Source organism: Colletes gigas, unplaced genomic scaffold (genome assembly GCF_013123115.1).
Source record: "Colletes gigas isolate AHSC1104 unplaced genomic scaffold, ASM1312311v1 Colletes_gigas_Sc00038, whole genome shotgun sequence".
NCBI lineage: Eukaryota > Metazoa > Arthropoda > Insecta > Hymenoptera > Colletidae > Colletes > Colletes gigas.
Window position 1 is genome coordinate 1,520,159 of NW_025106667.1, and position 22,250 is coordinate 1,542,408.

Below are 22,250 nucleotides of genomic sequence, written 5' to 3' on the forward strand. Positions count from 1 at the left end.
AAAATCAAATTACACCGTTTCACGGAGCGTAATTAAAGGAGAAAAATTTCCGAAATCTAACTATACGCAAAAGCAGGAATATTAAAATACGTCCAGCGGATAAAATGCTTGGTTTCCGATCGATGAAATTATTTGAGAACTCACTTCCGACCATGATTGCTTCCTCGTTTGGAGATCTTGAAAACGCGACGGCTACCTTGAACGTCGTGCAATCGTAATAACCATCGTCTTTCGAGCGAAATTAAAATCAAACCGTACTCGTAAAGCGCGCTCTTTCATCAACGTATACAAACTTTCTCACGTGCTTTGTAAGTTCTTTTCTCGAGATGAGAAGAAAGTTAAAATTATATTTCACCCCAGTTTGCGTAAACTTATGCTCCTGAACGATTCTCCTCCCGTGTTTAGCGAGTTCAAAGAGGGTGCTTCCAGCTACCCTCCACGTAGAAACTTAGTATCGTAAATAACATTCTTCCATTCCTTTTTCCTCTCTTATTCATTGAATGAGAGTGTAAACCATGCCGCGATAACAGAGAACAAACACATTCTTTTAACCCTTTAGGTACAAGCATTTTATTGTGAAGAACATTTGGGGAAACATTCTTTTCTTATCTATATTAAAATTCATTTAAATCTTATGTGATTTTTAATGTACCAAGTTGAAAATTGATTAAAATGCAAAGTAAACTAAGGCAAAGAGAGGAAGGCTCTCATTTGCCTTAGCGCCCTTGAACAACTCACATTCGACCTCACGCCAACGCCATAAGATTCCAAGTCCCGACTGCCCAGCTATTTTTTACTTTACTATACCCCTTTTACCTGAACTATAAGATAAAAAGTACGATGTATAGGTACGACTACATGTAATTTTGCTCACCGTTGCTGACCATTCCTCATACGTTCTGACAACGTATATGGTGGATCGGCTAGTTACGGTCCTGGGTAGTCGCAGCGCCACGCGGCGGAGAGCGAGAGAGTGAGTTGAGGAATCGCCACGATGCGAGCCTATTCTTTCTTTGTAATTCACATATACCTATAATAAACTATTAATTTCACCACGACTTGGTTATTCAGACACGTATAACAATTTCTACGTGTTACTGCTTGCTCCTGCTGGTCTCTGATTGCCTCTGCATGCCTTTGCTGGAGTCTGCTGACCACTGCTGACCTTTATTGACAACTTCTGCCATGACGTATATGTATTAAAACTTTGTATAATGTAAATCTATGGCAATAAATGAAATAATTTCAAAGAATTCTATGTATTCTCATCATTTTTACCTTTCTTTTCCTCTCCAAATCATTCCCTTAGTTTTAAGAGACCGTTTTTCCGGTTAAAATTGGATTCCCAGTGTCCAGAAGTTTTTTAAAATTCGAATGGCCTTGAATTGAAGGTCGAGGTCAAGGTAAGGCCACATCTGAATTGGCAAAACGGCGAAATTTTCGAGCAAAATTTATTCAGTAACCGTCAGCACTCGTACTTGCTGCCAAAATAAAAAATTAACTCTTGAATATTTTTTTCTGTAACCGTCACTCTCGTACCTGCTGGCAAAATCGAGAATTCATTTTTTTCGTCAAAAAATTCTTGCTCGAAAATTTCGCCGATTTCCCGATTCTGATTTAAAATTTTTTTTTCTGTTACCGTCACTCTCGGAAATCGGCGAAATTTTCGAGCAAGAATTTTTTGACGAAAAAAATGAATTCTCGATTTTGCCAGCAGGTACGAGAGTGACGGTTACAGAAAAAAAATTTAAAAACGGAATCGGGAAATCGGCAAGAATTTTTTGACTTTAATTTAATACTTTGTATTAAACTGGCAAACGGGATCACTTTTCCTTTGTTTCTAGTTAGTTCTATTTAGTTCGTCATAACAAATTGATACGGTTATCTCAAAACAATCGAGGAAAATCATTGTTAATTAATTTCTGCTATTATTAATTCTACTGTTTTGTTTATGTTACAAAAGTAAGAACTCTTCTTATTGAAAAATGCCAGAGCGTGCACAATACTGGTACAAAGTGGAATCTCATTTTAATTTATTAATTATCAATCTTAAAGTATTTTGATTTTCAAAAATCGTATTAATAATATACATATGTGCGCTCATACATGGGACTAATAAAAAAAATTTCTTTTTTCTCATTAATTAAAATATGATCAGGGGGTCTTAAAACGTGTATTTCCGTAAAATAAATTTTACAAAATTTGTAACTTTTGGTACTTTGCTTATGTGCGCCTACATAGGTCGGAAAGTAAAAATGCCTGTGCAGTCGAAAATCCAAATCGTATGCCGTTGACGGGAGGTCGGATTTCAGTTGGTTAGAGCGAGAAGGCAAATGTGAGCCTTTCTCTCTCGACTCCCACGAGGCGATCCGAAGTTACTTCGGGCAGTTTCGGAGAATCGAGAAAGAGGGCATGCGTCAGTTTGCCTTTGTCGACATTCCGAAACTCCACGAGCTCACGTACGCGTATCTGGCATGTGTGAGTAGGGCACCCGACGGTGCTTTTCTGGCATCTCTGGCCGCTTATTGTAGTTTAATATTAAAAGAACAAAGTCCTATTAAATGATAGATCTATTCGATACCCCGTCTGTGCTAAAACCATTTTTCATTTTGAACCGATAACAACGGTTATGACGCGAAAATAATAAATGATCTCATGACTTATGAAATTAATTCTCCAATCATGTGATGCAAATTTCCATTAGATAACAAGTCTGTCTTATATCACTAACAAGATTTACGTATATCTGATTGTTGCCTGTAGATCCTGCGTTATACTTCGTATGAAGAAAGATAAAACAAATATTTTCAAAAAGATTTAAGAGGATCCATAGACCGTTTCGTTTTTACGTACTGAATAAATATGTGAATATTAATGATTTACTTTTTCAATGCATAAAGCAGTGTCCAGTTACTTTACCGACCGAGGTTCATGTAATTTTCATAACTTGCAGGAGACTGCGTCGTAACTGCTTTAAATCTAATTTCAATCGTCAACACACCTTAACAATAATCCAAACACGTTTCTATGCGCAATAAGTTCATCAGAATGATGCACTATAAATGTAGACAGGGTATCTATCCCTCTAGCAATGTAAAACGATTCGAAGTGCCTGAAGATAAAGTGCCATGGAACGTCGATTATCCAGAATACGAACCAGTCAAATACACCGCTTCGGTTCTTAAAGGTAAACCCTGGGCGGATCCGGAAATTGAAGAAGTTTCGTTCAAACCAAATTGGAATTCTTTTGATGGTGAGAAACTACATGTAAAATATGCTTTCATATCATTAAATATTTTTCAAACTGATCGCACCTAACCCTAGAATTTTTCAGCATAGTTTGCGGTTTTAACTTTTTTCAAAACTTTTTTAGAAATTCCAGAAAACTATATCGATTTGTCATTAATTTCAAAATCACGCGCAATATATTTTTTCGATTTTTGGTGGAAATTGTAATTTAAAATTTTAAAAATTTTCGTAAATAAACATTCCACGGTTTATGAATCGAGTGGAATTAACATGAAAAATTCATGCATACTAATTTTTTTGTCCATTTAACCTTCGTACAGTTGTTTTACAATTATCATTGATCGTACCTTTTTTATCGTAATATTACGTCATACGTAGAAGTTTAGAAGGACATAACTGCTGCTATGTCGATCGAACACAATACAGTGATTCACGAAAATATTCGAATACTCGCTGCTAAAACTTTAAACAATAACAATATGCATGGTTAACTTAAGATCTGATGGTAATGCTGTAACTACTACAAGACTATTACAATACTATTTGTAGGAGTTCAAAGTAGGATGACAAATGTATTTGAACAACTGAACCGCTAGGTGTACGATTTTAAGTAACAGTCACTGTATTTTAAAAGAATCCTGTAGTAAGTTTGATACTTGTATCTTACAGTAGTTGCAACACTACTTTCAGAATTTAAATCTAACATGAACATATTTATCGTTTAAAGTATGTCGTAATACTTTTATTGTACAAATTCCATGCCAACAGAAAAGGTGAATCGCAAAAGTTTTACGGGTGATTATGTTATAAACGAGGAGGGTTATCCCTTAAATCCTGTCGGTCGTACTGGTATTATCGGACGTGGTCTGTTGGGACGATGGGGACCGAATCACGCGGCGGATCCGATCGTAACTCGTTGGAAACGAAACACTACGGGAGCGTTGGAAATTGATAAAACAACGGACAAACCAATTCTGCAATTTGTTGCGATACAAAGACGAGATTCCGGAGAATGGGCTATACCCGGCGGTATGGTTGATCCCGGTGAAACCATCTCGGCAACGCTTAAAAGAGAATTCATGGAAGAAGCTATGAATTCTCTGGAGAAAGATGATATAGGAAAAGAGGAATTGGAATGCTCTATCAAAGAATTTTTTGAAAAAGGAGAAGAATTCTATGAAGGATACGTGGACGATCCTAGAAATACAGACAATGCTTGGATGGAAACTGTAGCTTCAAATTTTCACGACGAACACGGTAGCACTGTTGGACAGATTACTTTAACAGCAGGAGATGATGCGCGTAATGCAAAGTGGATGACCGTCGATAGAAACCTGAATTTATACGCTAATCATATTGAGTTTATTAAGAGAACAGTGCGAAAGCGTAATGCACACTGGTGACGATTCTCAAGTCCTGCTTTTATACAGAAAACATAAATGCTACTACTTGTTTGAGAAAATTTTATTTTTATACTTGTATTTACAAAAAATGAATTAATAACATTTACACGCACACAAAAAATGTTTTATAAATATGACAACAATTTATACGTTTCATAGAAAATAATGAAATTATGTATTATAAAAAAGAATGAATAATATAATTTTCCAAAGAACTGATATATTTCATTTCTTGTACAAGTCATGTCTATATGTATGTCAGTGGTGGGGTTCACCGATGACAGAGTTTTCGAGGAAGTTATTCGTAAGGGAAGTTTGTAAGAAGTATCTATTTAGGATTAAATTATAAAACTTGCACGAGTAGTGGAAAAACGTATAAATAAAAATTATAGATATAAATGGTCTTGGTGAACCACAGTTGAACTTTTTCACTCATTCCCCCCAACATATACATAAACTATGTATTCATCACAGTGCAATCCAATTTATTTTGGAACTGTTTAAATTTAAATCACTATTAAAATTGGTACCTTTGTACCCACTACATATCTTACCAAAGATAATAATGTGTACAAATCATGATATATTTATTTACGAAAAGAATGTGAATTTGTTTGAATGAAACAAGATCTATTTTCATTGGGTATAAAAATGAAATTCTATATACTACCTTACATCACAATATTGTTTCGGGAATATTTTTAAAAGCAATTATTTACAAGTATACTATAACAAACAATAAATAGTTTTGTAAAAATACTGTTCGAGTTCAATAGATCTTGTCATACAATTAATAATTATAGAAGTGAGAATATGAAATATAGCTTTTATTTTTACTTATAAACATTGATAATTCGTAATTATATAATTTATATTTTCACTTCCAATTATTTCTTGCACTTTAACATGGCACAGTACAATTTGACCTCACCGGTACAGACAATATATTTGGTTTATTTAAACCAAGTATATCTAAGAATACTTCTGTTGGACTCTTAGTTTCTATTCCAACTTGATTATAATCCGAATTTTCTAAAGATTCTACGCTTAAATGTGTATTTAACGGATTATTGTAATTGATTAACTTTTTAAGAATGTGTTTTACATTCTTACTATTTTGTATATAATTTACAGTAAATTCACGTTTATCTGCGTAGGTTATATTATTTTCTTTCTCTTTAGATTGATAATAACGTTGTTCTAAATCAAGTGCATACTGCGCTTGATTTTGACCTAATGTTGCCGCTTTAGTAAAGTAACTACGAGCTTTAGCAACATCTACTGATAAACCACCTCTGCCTTGAGCATAAAATACTCCTAAATTATATATGGCATCTGCATGACCTTGTTCTGCTGCATCATTGTAATATTTTGCAGCCTAAGGAAATAGAGATATAACATGTTTTAATAACACACACACACATTTATAATAAGTCCTCTAATTATGTGGTTAATTTATTTTGAATTAATAATTAGTATGATATATATATAGTCACCAATAGAATAGAGCGAACGTGCAATGATGAGTGACTATTAGTCACCGTTAATATCGAAAGGGTTAAGATATATACAAAGTACACAATCGCATAATTCGAGGACTCGTTGAAAAATAATATTGTACCTTTGCATGATCGATCAATGTTCCAAGCCCTAATTCATAACACAACCCCAAATTGAACATACTAGCAGTAGATGATAGTTTGGCACCAGTAGCAAAATGTTTTATTGCATCCGTATAACGTTTTTCTTCTAAAGCTTTTAGGCCATAACGAAGTTCATATTCACCCATAGCCAATTTATGAACATTGGCAAATTCATCTGTAGCTTCTTTGAGAGCCTAAGAATGCATAGGAGTATTAAACAATGCTTACAAAAATCATTGTTACATAACATATACATATTTTTGTTGTCCATATCGTGCAAAGAATCGTTTTTAAAAATGCATGATTTTGTAATTACATTAAAGGGCATTAAAGGAATAATTAACAACCTATTAGTTGATAAATATTTTAATTAACTTGTAATTATTAGAAATAAATAAAATGGAAACTGTATTAACTATTAATTAAAATATTATTACCATCTTATGATATAACAAATTTTTAAAAATGATTATTTAAAACTAATACTTTTATTATATAACGATGCCTCCAATAATTTCTTCGACTGTATAATATTACATTAAGATCGAATGAAAAGAAATGTGTTTTGGGAAAGAAATAAAATAAAATTATAAATTTACGTTTCTATTTTTAATTTTACAAAAATATATTATGCTTCCACAGTAAAATACTTGAGGTTACATCAAATTATTAATTGAAACACAATAGTTACAATTACTTGTACATTGGATGATTACGGAAAGGTGAAATTATATGTTACAAATTAAAAATAAATAGAATGAAAACTATAAGTGTTATTTACAGATACAATAAAAATTTACAAAAATGCACAGACTATCGGAAATTACAAATTGTGGTACGATAGTCAGGTATACATATATATTTTTCTATTATTATCTATTGAAAATGTTTGTTTCATTACAAATTGTAATGTCTACAAAACAACATTCTCACCTCTTCGATAGTGATTGGTCCGAATGGCTCATCTGCTTTCCACTCTACCTCTGAATCCTCTTGTACGTACTTTTTGTTATTGTTTCCAACACAGTTAGTAACAGGTAGAATATGTTTTGACTTTAAATTCAATACTTGACCAAATAAGTAACTAAAACGTGCTTCTGAAAATTGAGATAGCTTGCTTTGTAAAGATTCACTCTTTTCCTTCCCGAAAAGTCTTCTGCGAAGACACACCGTTTGACATACCATCCATCCAACAGTTAATACACTGGTCTGTTAAAAAATTATTCATTTAATATATCAATTACATTACAGATTTCTAAACGAAGCTATGTATACAGGGTGGCTCTTAAACAGTTGGGAATAGAAAAAGATATTGTAAGTCAAAGTTAAATGGTATCAGACTATGTGTAATATGGAACTAATTTTATGCATTCGTGTGCATTGGTGCATCGGAAAAATGCAACTGCACTTTTTTTAAAAATGGAAACCTACATTTTTGACTGCACCAGTAGTCAATATGTAGTTTGTTATGCTCTACATAAAAGTACTAACATACTTATTCAATAACTTCCTAATGAATAAGTTTAGGGCATAAGTATGTTAGTAATTTTATGTAGAGCATAACAAACTACATTTTAAACTTCATCATTTAATACAGAATGAACAGACGTTTTTATATTTGTCTTCGTATTTGTTATAGAAAATAATTAAACTCTTTTCTCCTTTATTTATTCGAATACTGAATTGTGAAAGAAAGGAGTTCAATCAATTTTTAAACAACAATTTGAACTTCATACTTCAAACGAATATGCAAGATAAATATAACGACGCAATTTACCCATCCGACAGCATCCGACCAAGTATATTTTGTATTCCACTTGGAATCGTGATTGTTGTCATTAGCATCATCAGTTTTTGCTGACCCACAAAATTCTTTATTAAAAGCCGAGAAGCTTGGCGCCAGGAACTTGTGATTGCACGTCAAATTAGTTTTAACCTCATTTTTAGGGTTATTATCTTGGGACGTTTGCGAATAAACATTTGTACGACATGTACGACGTTCTAGAGTTTCACGAATACCACGAGTTACAAATTTCCACATCTTTTTGGTTGCTTATTATGACGTTAAAGGAATTAAAATTTAACAAATATCGTCTTTTAATTTCACCGCGACCTTACTATTATCTACAATGCGCCCTCATCTCGGAAGACAAAGCGGCGCACTGATGTATTATGACTAGAGATGGCGTGCAAAATGACTAACAGTGATCATAAAATCCATGGACATATGAATATAGGGACGGAGCAATAGTTGCGACTCTTGGCGAGGGGAGTGAAGCAGCTTTGCGGGGGGAAATCACGGTCACGTGGTACTCTCTGGTGCCGCATTAGTGATTGGTGCTATCCTAAATGCGCGAAATTTAAAAATGAAAGCTTTAGTTTCTTTACAATTATAAATGTACGATAGAATATTTTTAGTAAACCAGAGACACAAAATGTTTTATTTATAAATCAACATACTGAAATGTTAATGGTGATTGAGATGTCAGAATTAAATGGTTAAAAGTTTGAATCTATAGATATGAAAAATCTTTATTACTTTCGTTTGATATTTAAATTTGCAACTACGCAATGAATTCAGTACGGTTTGCATTATTATTTGACGAGATCTGTCAATAAATAAAACATGACTATTTAGGAATAGATAGATATAACTACAAGGTTATCTTTCACTTTTTCCGACTTAAGAATATGATTTAACGAATTTTGCAACATATAACTTGCCATCGTAGAGTTAAATATTGGTCATAGTCTTATAATGCAATATTAAAATTTTTATTATAAAATGTTAATCTAATTCCCTAAATATTCGTAATTTATCCTTTAATAAATTATACAACTGTTAATATCTATTTTTCTATTGCATAAAGAGATTAGGGTGTATTATCAATCATTTTCATAACAATTACCGGTGATATGAGAGAATAATTATATTATTTATTTTCTTTTCTCCCAAAACGGGACGACTTGCCGTACGATTTTTACACCCTTTTACAACGCACAGTGGCATTGTAAAAACAAATATATATCTGTCTTTTTTAGAAAAAAAACTGTATAATTCACTGACGCTACTGCTCGCAGTAATACCAGTCTACTCTTTCACTGCCTTTTACACTGCTTCTCACTCACTCTTACTCGATGAGAATAAGATTGCGCTTGCGCTATCACAACCAATCGCCAATGCGGCATCAGAGTACCACGTGACCATAGTTTGTGCAGCTCCCCGGAGCTGCTTCACCCCCCTCGACTATTGCTCCGTCCCTATATTCCTATGTCCATGCTCCATGCTAACAGTGATCATAAAATCACGATCACGCTCGTGATTAAACTCCATTCACGACCGTGATCCGAAAGATGGCGTTTTTGTTATTCAAAGAATGACAAATGCGCCAAATTTAAATTGTATAGTAATGTAGTCTAAACACTGAAAAAATACATTTCACATGTCAAATTGTTTTTAAGGACATATGTAATTCGTGAAAAGTGAAAAGAACACTTCCCACCAATCAAAAGCAATCACGAATCACTGTGAAAAATCACCATGATTGGGAATGAACGTGATCAAATCACGAGCGATTCAAAAGTAACAATTCACGTTCTCTCTAAATTATGACATAGAACTGATAGGACACATAGGTACCTAAAGCATTATGGCCTACTTGAATTCTAGAATGTTTTTGACGAGTCGGACGAAGTGGCGTTAAATATAATTTCCATTTTTATAAATACTTTTATTAAATTTATTATTCATTTGATGACGTTTATTATTGAAGCGAATCATTAAAATCGTTTATTAATAAAATAGTACGGAAAAAATGTTGAATCATATTATCTTTATTACTCAAAGATTAAGTTAATTATAAATATTCGTTGTTTACATTTCTAAATTAATAGCTGAAAAAGAAGAAAACGAAATAAAAAAAGCATTTTCGAAAAGTAAAAATATATTATAATTCCTTGAGAAAATTATAGACGATAACAAGAGGATTGAGACATATTTTTACAATTCTATTTTTGCATTACATATAACTGTAAGTAGTAGTCCCATTACTAAGATATTATGAATATAAATTGGATACAAAAGCAATAGACTTGTCTTTTCAGAATCTTAACATATTATAATTAACAAAATGTTTGTTATAATGTACTACTACGAAAGATACATTTGTATTTTTTTTTTAAAAATGTAAAACAATGTGCTTCTATTTAAAATAATCAACAGTTTAAGATCGTATGTTATAATTTTGTGTAATGCCATGTTGTGTATTGTGTACAGTTTGAATATTTGCATTGTTAAACTTAAAAACTAAATGCTTCGTAAATATTTGCCCCAAGCGTTTTAAGTTCGTTATTTGTTATAAAATGTTGTAATAAATCTGCCTGGAAATTTTGTGAAGCTGATTTATCCGGTATTTGACAATTTATGATCGGTATTATTTTAGCCATGGGCATCGATACCTGACTGATATTAACAAATGAATTTTCACGGTGGTTTGTTTCTTCGTTATCTGTTTTTTTCCAAGTCATATGATTTTGACTCGACGTTCCTGGTATTGAAATATCATTTACGATTTTGTCGTTTTTCACTGCACATGGAGGAATAAAAAATGCAGAAATGTGATCTACCAACAAACTAAATCCACTTCTAATATTACTTTGCGTAATATTTTGTACTTCTTCGCTTTCCAGAAGATCGAGAGTTTCATTAATTAATTTCACTATTGTGGTTCCTTGTTGCTTATCCCAGTTTATATCTAACATGTATTTGGCAAGATTTTTTACAGGATCCCTTGAGGTATCTGTAGATATAGACGATGTTAATGCCCAATATATTTCTTCTATATCTCTTAAGTATACCTGATCTTTCAAAGATATTGGGGTTACTATTTCTGCAACTTTATCTTTTATGAGCGAACTTAATTTTTTTATTCCATCGTGCATAAAACTACCTGAGAGAGACATATATTTTGTCTGTACAATGTTTTCTGTAGTCGTACCATTGGGTTTCTGGGTATCCTTGTAAACATGACCACCCATTACATTAAATTGAATCCTTATTAAAGTAGCTAACATGGCATACGAATATATTATTACAGCTGATTTAGTAATCGTGGTAACTCTTAATTCATTCCAACATACTATTTTATCAGTGCAGCCACTTCTAAGTTTATTTAGAATTGCTTCTGTATCTACAACCTTCATTATAGAGACTCTTAAAGTCGATGCAAGGGAAATTATCATCTGATCGCATGTTCTCTCCGTACAGTCAAAGTACTGTCGCCTTTTTGACCTTTCGAGCATGTCCTTTATCTCTTTTTCTTGCCATTCTCTAAGCTTACGTTGCATATATCTTATGAAAATAACGCTGCTAACAACAACGCCTCCCACTATAAATTTTTGCCTATGACGGTTAATAAAAGCACGGATTCTTGATAACATCTTCTAAAATAGTTTATATGAAATAGGTGTTAGGTGTAAGATGCACATAGTTTGTCTTAGACATTGATAATGTATTTCCCTGGAATTCAATTATTCACTTTTCTTGATCACAAAGCAATTTACTGTACATTCATTTCACCACGGTTGTTTAAAACTACACGTTCTAATCTGTTCGTAATAAAATTTGTTGTGTCGATAAATCTATCTACACAATTTATCAGACACTTTTCAATTTTTGGACCCAAGCGTGCAGTAGGACTTTCGACGCAGATTTCCCAACAAATGTCAGTTAAATTAAATGCCAATCCCTGAAAATAAATCGTTACATTTAAGAATATTTGAAAAGCACATATATTTGTATTAATATTTCGGATGATTTATCTCAAAAAATATATTCTTTATTTGTAAATAAATTCGTTTAAAGAAGCCGCATAAGACACTGTTAAAAGATACGGTTTCGAATATGTTATGTTTATAGCTGAAAAGTTACTATAATTACTGTTACATACAAAGTCAACATTAACGACTACTTTTTATATTCCTCGCAATCGTAGTACTATTAACATATTGGCAATAAATTTGAATTAATATTGGTAGTTTGATAAATGAACTGACTTGAAAAAATTCTCACACAATTGCAAACATCGTAATGAAAATACCGATATCAATTCGCGACTAACTTGAAACTGCTGCTTTTTAGCTTCAGTCTCTATGAAGGCTTGAAATCGTTCATCAACCGCACCTTGTGACCTTTGCTCCTCCATAAAACTCATTCTTTAATTCCCACCGTACTTTTTAATACTGAAATAATGGAAACATTTGACCTTTAGATCGTTATCACTCTTACGAACCTTATTCCGAATTTCATATGCACAAACGACCAGTAAAATAGTAGTAAAAATTATATCCGCATTAAGTATTTTTCTCAACCGAAATAAAGTTAAGAAAGGTAACTCGATAACGATAATACTCTTAGGTTAACGCTAAACTTTCTACGTTTAAGTTCAACGGAACTACATATTATTTTTCAGAATAATGCAATTTCTGATTTCATAGTACTGACCTCTGTAGGTTAATGCACGACGCTGGTTAAATACAGCAATTCATTGTCGATAAAATTACTTTAATCATTATACATACACGTGTAAAAAACGAATCAACGATTCTCAAATGAAAATAAAAGTTTCAAGAGTAATTATATACTTTTCATCAAATTAAACATAAATATTCTGTTGATATTTAAACTACCTTCGCAAGGTACAATAGTATAATATAATATAAATAATAATTATCTTTTTTTTTTATATTATGATATAATGAATGAAATAAGGCAATTTAGCAAATCATTTAAACAAAAATATATTATTTTAGACTTGTAGTAATGATACATACATATGTACTTACATAAAATTATCAAGAGTGTCAACTGACTATCGTAAAAATTATAAAAGTAAAAAAGATATTAGTTATCGATTATCGAGATATAAGTTATCGTACATTACATCTGAAAATTACATACAAACATACTTAGTAATACAAAAACTTTTAAACATTACTCGAGGAAAATACTTTGTTTACTGAATAAATAATTTTTATCAAGCATGTATATTATAAATATAAACATATGATAGAAAGTATGTACAAATATAACCTAATCATACTTAAAAATTCCTACTATATAACCGAAATATAGATGATCCAGTGATGGACATTCGTGGGAATTTTCGTGATTTAAGGAAGTTACAGGGAAAGAGATAAAAACGAGATTTCAAAGTCGATACTTTTTTAAATAGAATCCCATATTTTTTTTCTTACATTTTTATAAAGTATAAGAAAACAAATTTAACGACTTTATAAACTACATTGTTACTATTACCCAGTATATTTACATCGGAATTTAGCTGAGCCTACCCTATATGTATATGGATGTGTCATAAGTTGAAAAGCTTAACTTTACTTTTTGAAAATTTTTCAATTTCGATATATTACCATACTTCGATAATAACATTAATCGTATAATAAATATCCATCGCGCGAAATTGAATGGAAAATTCATGATTGAGACTTGTGAGAATGTCATGAACTTTAAAGTGAAAGGCTACGTTCCCGCAATACTAATGAAAAAAATTCAACTATTTCTATCCACTGCATACTGTAGTTCACATCTCGTCTAATATTACCTTGTATTATTTTACTTGTCGCTAGATAACAATTAGCAATAAAAATAGGTAGCAGGAGAGTGATGCATTATTTTAAACAAATTATATTTATTACTTTTAAAAATGCGATTACAGATATATGTATAAAATTTATTGCGCGTCCTGACATGAATATACGTTCTTATAAAAGTTGGAATATGATAACAGTGTACGATAAGATATCATACACACAATGTTGTAATTTCTTAACTCTGTATGTTTTGTAAAATTTTATTTTGGATATGTGATAGAACTTACTAAAAATAACGATTCTATACTGAATCTTTATTAGTTTTAATTAAACTATATTTTGAAGAAACATGCTTTGAACAATTGTATCGAAGCATGAAGTGTTTCTACCGATTTTTACAGTAAAATTTTCAATAGTATATTTTTTCCTAATAAATCACGTTTGGAGGCATACAGAATCACGAAGACAATGTGTTACAGTAAATAAAATTGTTCTCATAACAATTGGAAACTGTTTTGACTTTAAAAAACAGACAAAAATGTAATACTTATTCAGCTGCATCTTCCTTTGATACACTGAATGGCTCATTTACAACTTCAGCTCCACAATCAGCAATTACAACATCCTTTGTTGGCCTATCACGAGTATCCGTGTTTACATTTTCAATTTTTCGAACTAAATCCTATAAAAATATTTTTATGTAAAAATTGTTATAGATATTTTAATATGTATTTAACATGACTAACTAATATAACATACCATTCCCTTGATTATTTTACCAAAAACAACATGTCTACCATCAAGCCATGGAGTTCTTTTAACGGTAATAAAGAACTGAGAACCATTAGTATCTTTGCCGGCATTTGCCATGGACAACCATCCTGCACCATAGTGTTTCAATTTGAAGTTTTCATCTTCAAAGCGAGCTCCATAAATACTATGTCCTAAATGTTAAAAACAACTTTTAATAAAAAATTATATACAATTCTTATGTATTTAAAAAAAACATAAAATCAAACCTCCAGTTCCATCTCCTTTTGTAAAATCTCCTCCTTGAATCATAAACTCACGAATAATTCTATGGAATTTGCTACCCTTATATCCTTCTCCCTTAGGCTTTTTAGCTAATTCTACAAAGTTCTTAACCGTCTTTGGGACAGTCTTTCCAAAAAGACCAATTTCAATTCTTCCTTCAGGTTTGCCATCAATGGTAATATCAAACCATACCTATATGTACATATCGATTTATTTCTTTGTGCTTTATATTTCATTTTTATATGCAAAAATGTTGTAAACCATTAAATGGCATTTTCTAAAATTTACTTAAAAAAAAATTTTTTGATCCAATATATATGCGACGAATTAAAGATAAATGAAAATATATAAATACGTAAGTTACACTTTCCATTTTAAAAAAATGCGTAATTATTATTTTATAATAGTCGGTTTTAGAAATTGTATTCTTACCTACTTTATATGGAAACATGAATTCTTTGTTACCGCGCCTGTTACCGTGCATGTACCGATATAGCAAATTTACGTACCTTGTCTGTTACTTTTGGGCCTTTTTTATCATCGGCGTTACTACTCGAACAAAAGACCGATAGAATGATACCCACTAACAAAAGTAATTTCATTATTGATACAAATATTTTAATTTATCAAGAGGTAACTGGACAAAGGCTTCTTAACGACTGCGCTCTGTCAGAATGGAACACACTGTGTTGACGTTGACAGTGTTCAACACACTCGAACGTGGATCCCTATGCGCGCGCACACGTTAGAAATGTGGGACCATGCGATTGGTTACATTCACTCATGCAGTAACGTATAAACAATTTTACAAACAAAGAATTAAAAATGTTTAATAGAAAGTTGAAGCGAATTATGGCCAGACTTGCACATAATTTGCAATAGAAGTATTTACTATGAAAACCTAAGAAATATTTATATTATAATTCATATAAAATCTTTTATTTCAGAAGTTTGATAATAGTTTGTAATTTGATAAATTTTATTTTCGGTTGCGGGGGACAATTACAATAATTTTTGGTGAATAGACCACTCCCGAAATCCTACCCACTTTCGAGAAAAAAATTCAGTATCGACGGAACTTTAAACGTTAATAACTTTTTAACGAAGCCTCCATCAACAAATTAGTATTCTTGATTTTCGTCTTATTTTGGCCTCTAGAATCTTCCATTAAAATTTTTCCCAGGAGTGGCCAAGCACCCTGTATATGGCCAAATGAATAAAACGTTCTGGAGATTGATATAATTGAAAGGAAGCTTTCTATTCCAGATATCATTGTCGCTACAATTTACTGTCTGTTTTTGTTCAGTCATGTTGTAACGTTGTCACAGTGTAACATAGTTGTTACTAGAGATGGCGGCAGAGATGCCAGAAAAGCACTGTCGGGTGCCCTACTCACACATGCCAGATAGGCGTACGTGAGCTCGTGGAGTTTCGGAATGTCGACAAAGACAAACTGACGCATGCCCTCTTTCTCGATTCTCCGAAGCTGCCCGAACTAATTTCGGACCGCCTCGTGGGAGTCGAGAGAGAAAGGCTCACATTTGCCTTCTCGCTCTTAACAACTGAAATCCGACCTCCCGTCAACGGCATACGAGTATGGCGGGCAAAATCACTGACCGTTATTTATCATAGTGATCGTAAAATCACGATCACGGTCGATGTCAACATCGTAATATTATTCATTTATAATGCATTTTATTTAAAGCAAGCATTCATGATTCATAAGTAGCAGTTCTAGCCATCAGTAATTGTTACCCTGTGGCGTTGTATTACATGGTTAAATTATATGAATACAGATGTAAAAATTAACATGCAGCGAACAGATTGGGTATTTATGCGAATGTAATGTTTTCACGCAAATAAATAAGAAAAAATTTACATAATACTTAATAAAAAAGAAATTAAAGAGTTACGGACCAATTACTCGGTTTTGCTTAGTGTCGTCAACAAGAAATATTAGCAATGTGTTAAAATTTTACTAGTTACGAACAAGTTATATATTAGATACAAAGCAAACGCATTTACTTGATCATAAATTTATTCCAAGGATGTGAAGTTAAACAAATTTCATTGATTTTGATAAGCGAAGGTGTGTTTATTATGTAACCACAAATGTAGGAAACAGAAAACTTGTAGAAAATTCGATTATCGATTCAACATTTTCGATCTTATGCTTTATTAAGCTTATTTCAAGTTGTATAATGATACTATAGGTAATTGTCCCTAGGTTTAGAATTTTTGTTGAAGGATTGGTAACGCGATTGAAGGAGATTATAAAAAGCGCGAACGCTAGGGAGACGCCCTCTGGTTTTGCGTACGTTAAATATATTTTCGAAAGAGAACAAAATTATAATACATACATGTTTCTTTTTATGTCATGGAAGACTAATAGAAATTATTATGGTTTACATTCTTGATGGTAAGGTTCCAAAGTTCGAAAATCTCTCCATGTTGGGGGTAAGGCACTATGTAGATGTAAGCCACAACGTTTGCATGGGTCACTAAATAAATTATTCAAGCTATGAAACCAAGTCTACAAAAAAAGAATGTAAAATATTAAGTTTCTTCAAATGATTAAATTATTTATAATCCGTAATATTTTAATATAATTTACTAGCCATAAATGATCGAACAGCTAATTCAGGTAATGCTGGTGAATAAAAGTGTAACATTGCAGCATGAGCATTTTCTGTTACTTTTTTGAAAACTTTGTGTCTGGATTCTGTCCATAGATCCATAGTTTCTCCATAACCTTTAACAACTACCCATTCAATCATTACACCTTTAAATGCTATTACTCCTTTTAAAACATGCCCTAGTGTAACGTGTAATACTACATTTGATGCAAATGGTCGTGATATAGATACTGTCATATCATTAAAAAGTCTATCGAAAGTAGCTATCATCGAATCCACTTGCCTGTAAGAAAAGCAAAACATATGGTAACAATTTTATAATAATATGTAATATTTCATATCTTAAATAGCTGGAACTATTAAACTTACTGTTGAGGAACATTATGATTACTTGTTTGAACTCTACCTCTTTTCGTTCTACTAGAAGATCTTTTCAATGAATTTTGACTAAGCAATGTTTGAGCAACATTACTATATTCATGAATTTTGTCAGTCCATTTATAACTATTGACCACCGTACTATACAATGCTTGTCTTTCTTGCGTAGTCTCTTGACTAAGATATGCAGTACTTGCTAGATTAAATGGTCCTGGTGGTGGATTTAAACTACTTACAGCTTGTTCAACGTCTCTAAACATGACAAAATATTGAATATAATACATCCCCAAGATAAATATACTTTTTTAACGCATCAGTATTACCGTAAATTAACACTGACAGTTGTTAAAAGTTCTTGTAATTCGAGCAAATATTTATTTTCTTTATTTTCCTCTCCATGATCTGCTCGTAATCCATTTCCGAGAGAATCGAACACTTGACCAACACTAGAACGTAGTACTTTAATCGCTGTCAATGCAGTCTGCAGTTGTTCCATTTTATCGTTGTTTAAAATATGAGCATAGTAAGGATTTATTGACTATGAAATTAAGTAAGTTTTCTTAGAAACACTGCCGGCATTTAACCTCAAAAGCACATAAATAAACACATCTTCCACAAATAGTTTCTAAGTCGTCACAGGGCCTATTTATGACAAATTGTTTCATTCATACTATAAAATGAAAATTTACTAATTAAAGCTTGACAGTCGGCTTGTTTCTACTTTACACTGAAAAATTCAATTAAAAAGATTTAATTATTTGAAGTAGCTTGTTATAATTGAAGAACTTGTGAGAATCATGTATCGTTCGTAGCCCTCTGGTGATACTTTCGGATAATGTCACCACTGTCTCTCATACAGTTTTTATAAAAGTACGTACGTTACGTGGGGTATATGAAGTAACCGCATCCTGGGTGAAGTAGTACTACGTGATTCCACGCGTCATATATGGTCAGATGTATATCTCTGCACATATTATAGCGTGATCACGGTATTATATCAGACATTGTACGGTGTTACAAATATACGTATTCATTTTTACGTTCTCATACTTGATCAACACAGAACTTTCATATAAATACTACGATTAATCAGTCTGTGAAGTATAAAGAAGTTATGCAGTTTTTGTGCCAGTGTCGCTTGCGCGGAAATATGGTTATATTTAGTATATGACGACTATAGTGTTGTGGAGTACGAAACACTGCCACTCCCCCGCTGCAATATTCATATATCTTCCTTATTTTATTTGATAATTTTTAGAAAATGGAAGATATTTTTCAATGGTGTCGCGAAGGAAACGCTATGCAAGTGCGTGTTTGGCTGGACGACACTGAACATGACATGAATCAAGGGTGAGTATACAAAAGCTCTTTTTTCAAAATAGAGTCGTTTAATCTTGTGGTTTTCGAATTTTTATAGTTTTTTCTTTTAACCATTAATTTTCCTTTTTGTTTCGATTTGAATTTGCGATTTAAATTGAAGTGCTTCCTATGTTCATCATTTACTGACTGTAAACAAATCGAATTTAAGAAATGTTCAACTTTATGTATACACTATAACAAATTCATTATATCCGACTGTTTCTTTTATTATGATTACTTTAATTTGAATTTTATTTCATTTATGAGTTCATATTCTATCTATAGAGATGATCATGGATTCAGTCCACTCCATTGGTGCTGCAAGGAAGGCCACTTAAAATTGGCAGAGTTGCTAGTTAGCAGAGGAGCAAGAATTAATGCTACCAATAGAGGAGTTGATACTCCTCTTCATCTTGCTTCTGCTCATGGTCACAAGGAAATAGTTCAACTGGTAAAATAAATCTATTAAACATTATTAAAGGAAAAATTTACCAAAATATTTTAGTAACAAATTTTGAAACAAGAAAAGCAGTTAAAAATATTATCTAACGCTACAAATCAAGCATATAAAGACTTAAATGGAATTTAAACTTGCAGTTGCTTAGAAATCGTGCTGATGTTAATGTTACAAACGAGCATGGGAACACTGCTCTTCATTATGCCTGTTTTTGGGGTGACCAACCAGTTGCGGAAGAATTGGTAGCTGCTGGTGCTCTGGTATCCATCGCGAACAAAGATGGAGATACTCCTCTGGACAAAGCAAGAGGTCTCCTTGCTAAGAGATTACATGGTAGTAGTCAATTAATGATTAAAAAGTTATATTAGGGGAATGCTATTGTAAACTAATGTACAATTTAAATCTATTTTATTAGACTTAGCTGTAGAATATGGACAGGATTTGAAGAAAATTCAGTTTAAGGATCAGAGCTGGTTAGGTCTGAAAACCAGAAGTCGTAAGTAATATTGTATTATGTACGTTGCCTAATACAATATTCAAACCGTTTTAATTTTATTCAGGAGATGCAACACTATCGAGGCATAAAGGAATTAATATGGCAGATTTGTCGTTACATACTCATTTAGCGAGTACGCCGAGCGGCGAAACGTGGCGGGGACGTTGGCAGAACAATGATATAGTGGCGAAAATCTTGAATATACGCGATTGTACCGCGCGCATTTCAAGAGATTTCAACGAGGAATTCCCTAAATTAAGAATTTTCTCACATCCCAATGTTCTGCCTGTTCTCGGTTGCGTTAATCAGCCACCGCAGTTAGCTACTGTTTCACAGTATATGGCTCGCGGTAGTTTACACAGACTCTTACATGGGGGTACAGGTGTAGTTGTTGATACAGCACGAGCATTGCGATTGGCTCTTGACATTGCTAGAGCTATGGCATTTCTCCATGGGCTTGAGAGGCAGAACAGATGTAGATTTCATTTGAATAGTAAACACATTATGGTATATTTCCTTTTTTATTACCTTATAATCGTTATTAGTATGTTTTTCATTATGATAATATTTTAGATTGACGAAGATTTAACTGCTCGTGTAAACATGGCAGACTCGAAATTTTCGTTTCAAGAAGTCGGTCGAATTTATGAACCAGCATGGATGTCACCAGAAGCCTTAAGTAAACGTCCAGCCGACATAAATCTCGAAGCCAGTGATATGTGGAGTTTTGCTGTACTGCTATGGGAGCTTGCAACTCGAGAAGTTCCATTTGCAGATCTCTCACCTATGGAGTGTGGCATGAAGGTCAGTTATAAATATTTTATCGCAAGTCTGACATAAATTCATAATTTTTTAATTACATATATTTTATCTGTTTCAGATTGCACTCGAGGATCTTCGCGTTAGTATACCACCAGGGATCTCACCGCATCTTGCTAAACTTATTAGAATATGTATGAACGAAGATCCTGGAAAACGTCCATCTTTTGATATGGTTGTTCCAATACTTGACAAAATGAAACGCTAACTTTTAGTGCAATATTTCATTTCTTTTTTTTTAATTGTAAAAACATTGAAAGAAATACTTCATTCCTGAGGAAACATGACGGTTTTAACTAGAAAGGATTAAAAACTTTAAAAATGTTCAACGCAGTGCCTCTATTAAAATGACTGAATTATATTTTTTATACAGTAATATTTCAAGAAATGTGCCTCGTAAAACTTCCATGGTGTATTTATATACAGTGACAAGTTTATTGTTACATATAATTTATAATGTAAATGTATTTATTCTGATTATATCTACGTTGTCTAATGAAATATTAACATTCTTTTTTAAACATACTGGATCAGTTTTTCTGGTTAGGATTTTGTTTACACCCATTGTCATTTATTGAATGTTATAAATGTATACTCATTATTGTAGTTTCTTTTCAAATTACTTTCATTCCCTATTTCATTACCTACCTATTGTATTAATATTAAATGCTACATGCTGTAATTTTGAGTTTACTATACTTTAAAATTAAAGGTAAGTGTTTATAAGAAAACTTTTTAACGAAGCCTCAATCAACAAATTACTACTCTTGATTTTCGTCTTATTTTGGCCCCTAGAATCTCCCATTAAAATTTTTTCCAGGGGTGGCCGAACACCCTGTATATGTTTCTGCATGATCTTTTTGTTTGTAATTTATTTTTTTCTGACATTAGCCTAAGTAATCGAGTTAATTATTCTTTTTTTCGTAATTATACGCGAGACAATGAATCGAAAATATAGAATCAAGTGTTTTCATACAAGTCTTTGTAATTGACTTAACTAATGGCGAAGATGCATTAGGTAGCGCATAATTGAGTACGGCGTCTCTAACGTGTCTGTCCATTACTCGTTATTTCTACTTGCGCTGGGTATTTGTAAGTATCGATGTTTATACGATATTATTTATTTCAACTGATTGCGTTTAGTTGTTAGAAATCGTAATAGTCCTT

General features: G+C 32.4%; 7 protein-coding genes across 9 annotated transcripts; 2 read left to right on the plus strand and 5 right to left on the minus strand.

The window, feature by feature from the left end:
* The first annotated feature begins 2,625 nt into the window (after positions 1 to 2,625).
* LOC122402697 (ADP-ribose pyrophosphatase, mitochondrial) lies at positions 2,626 to 4,787 on the plus strand. The gene is made up of 3 exons (XM_043405708.1): positions 2,626 to 2,864; positions 2,954 to 3,253; positions 4,018 to 4,787. Exons 2-3 carry the CDS (start codon positions 3,028 to 3,030, stop codon positions 4,650 to 4,652), a joined length of 861 nt encoding a protein of 286 aa, XP_043261643.1. The 5' UTR covers positions 2,626 to 2,864; positions 2,954 to 3,027; the 3' UTR covers positions 4,653 to 4,787.
* Positions 4,788 to 4,948: 161 nt separating this feature from the next.
* Positions 4,949 to 8,481, minus strand: LOC122402698. The gene is made up of 4 exons (XM_043405709.1): positions 8,073 to 8,481; positions 7,229 to 7,504; positions 6,274 to 6,489; positions 4,949 to 6,030 (listed from the first exon to the last, which is right to left on the minus strand). Exons 1-4 carry the CDS (start codon positions 8,334 to 8,336, stop codon positions 5,554 to 5,556), a joined length of 1,233 nt encoding a protein of 410 aa, XP_043261644.1. The 5' UTR covers positions 8,337 to 8,481; the 3' UTR covers positions 4,949 to 5,553.
* Positions 8,482 to 10,480: 1,999 nt separating this feature from the next.
* LOC122402626 (peroxisomal biogenesis factor 3) lies at positions 10,481 to 11,868 on the minus strand. Its single transcript, XM_043405569.1, has one exon. The coding sequence runs from the start codon at positions 11,732 to 11,734 to the stop codon at positions 10,595 to 10,597; it is 1,140 nt and encodes a 379-aa protein (XP_043261504.1). The 5' UTR covers positions 11,735 to 11,868; the 3' UTR covers positions 10,481 to 10,594.
* LOC122402627 (mitochondrial import inner membrane translocase subunit Tim8 A-like) lies at positions 11,854 to 12,770 on the minus strand. 2 transcript variants are annotated; one of them, XM_043405571.1, is made up of 2 exons: positions 12,415 to 12,770; positions 11,854 to 12,042 (listed from the first exon to the last, which is right to left on the minus strand). In XM_043405571.1, exons 1-2 carry the CDS (start codon positions 12,505 to 12,507, stop codon positions 11,854 to 11,856), a joined length of 282 nt encoding a protein of 93 aa, XP_043261506.1. In that variant the 5' UTR covers positions 12,508 to 12,770. The 2 variants fall into 2 exon arrangements, with proteins under 2 accessions (XP_043261506.1, XP_043261505.1); XM_043405570.1 differs by having other exon boundaries at positions 12,394 to 12,770.
* Positions 12,771 to 14,023: 1,253 nt separating this feature from the next.
* LOC122402690 (peptidyl-prolyl cis-trans isomerase 5) lies at positions 14,024 to 15,627 on the minus strand. The gene is made up of 4 exons (XM_043405682.1): positions 15,448 to 15,627; positions 14,923 to 15,130; positions 14,663 to 14,847; positions 14,024 to 14,585 (listed from the first exon to the last, which is right to left on the minus strand). The coding sequence occupies exons 1-4, from the start codon at positions 15,538 to 15,540 to the stop codon at positions 14,451 to 14,453; spliced, it is 621 nt and encodes a 206-aa protein (XP_043261617.1). The 5' UTR covers positions 15,541 to 15,627; the 3' UTR covers positions 14,024 to 14,450.
* A 1,564-nt stretch (positions 15,628 to 17,191) lies between these two features.
* Positions 17,192 to 18,953, minus strand: LOC122402606 (mediator of RNA polymerase II transcription subunit 27). 2 transcript variants are annotated; one of them, XM_043405525.1, is made up of 5 exons: positions 18,831 to 18,953; positions 18,276 to 18,679; positions 17,944 to 18,204; positions 17,557 to 17,857; positions 17,192 to 17,471 (listed from the first exon to the last, which is right to left on the minus strand). In XM_043405525.1, exons 2-5 carry the CDS (start codon positions 18,446 to 18,448, stop codon positions 17,337 to 17,339), a joined length of 870 nt encoding a protein of 289 aa, XP_043261460.1. In that variant the 5' UTR covers positions 18,449 to 18,679; positions 18,831 to 18,953; the 3' UTR covers positions 17,192 to 17,336. The 2 variants fall into 2 exon arrangements, with proteins under 2 accessions (XP_043261460.1, XP_043261461.1); XM_043405526.1 differs by having other exon boundaries at positions 18,276 to 18,490; positions 18,831 to 18,931.
* A 218-nt stretch (positions 18,954 to 19,171) lies between these two features.
* Positions 19,172 to 21,480, plus strand: LOC122402605 (integrin-linked protein kinase homolog pat-4). Its single transcript, XM_043405524.1, has 7 exons — positions 19,172 to 19,302; positions 19,597 to 19,762; positions 19,909 to 20,101; positions 20,184 to 20,264; positions 20,329 to 20,771; positions 20,838 to 21,068; positions 21,145 to 21,480. Exons 1-7 carry the CDS (start codon positions 19,214 to 19,216, stop codon positions 21,289 to 21,291), a joined length of 1,350 nt encoding a protein of 449 aa, XP_043261459.1. The 5' UTR covers positions 19,172 to 19,213; the 3' UTR covers positions 21,292 to 21,480.
* Positions 21,481 to 22,250: the final 770 nt, after the last annotated feature.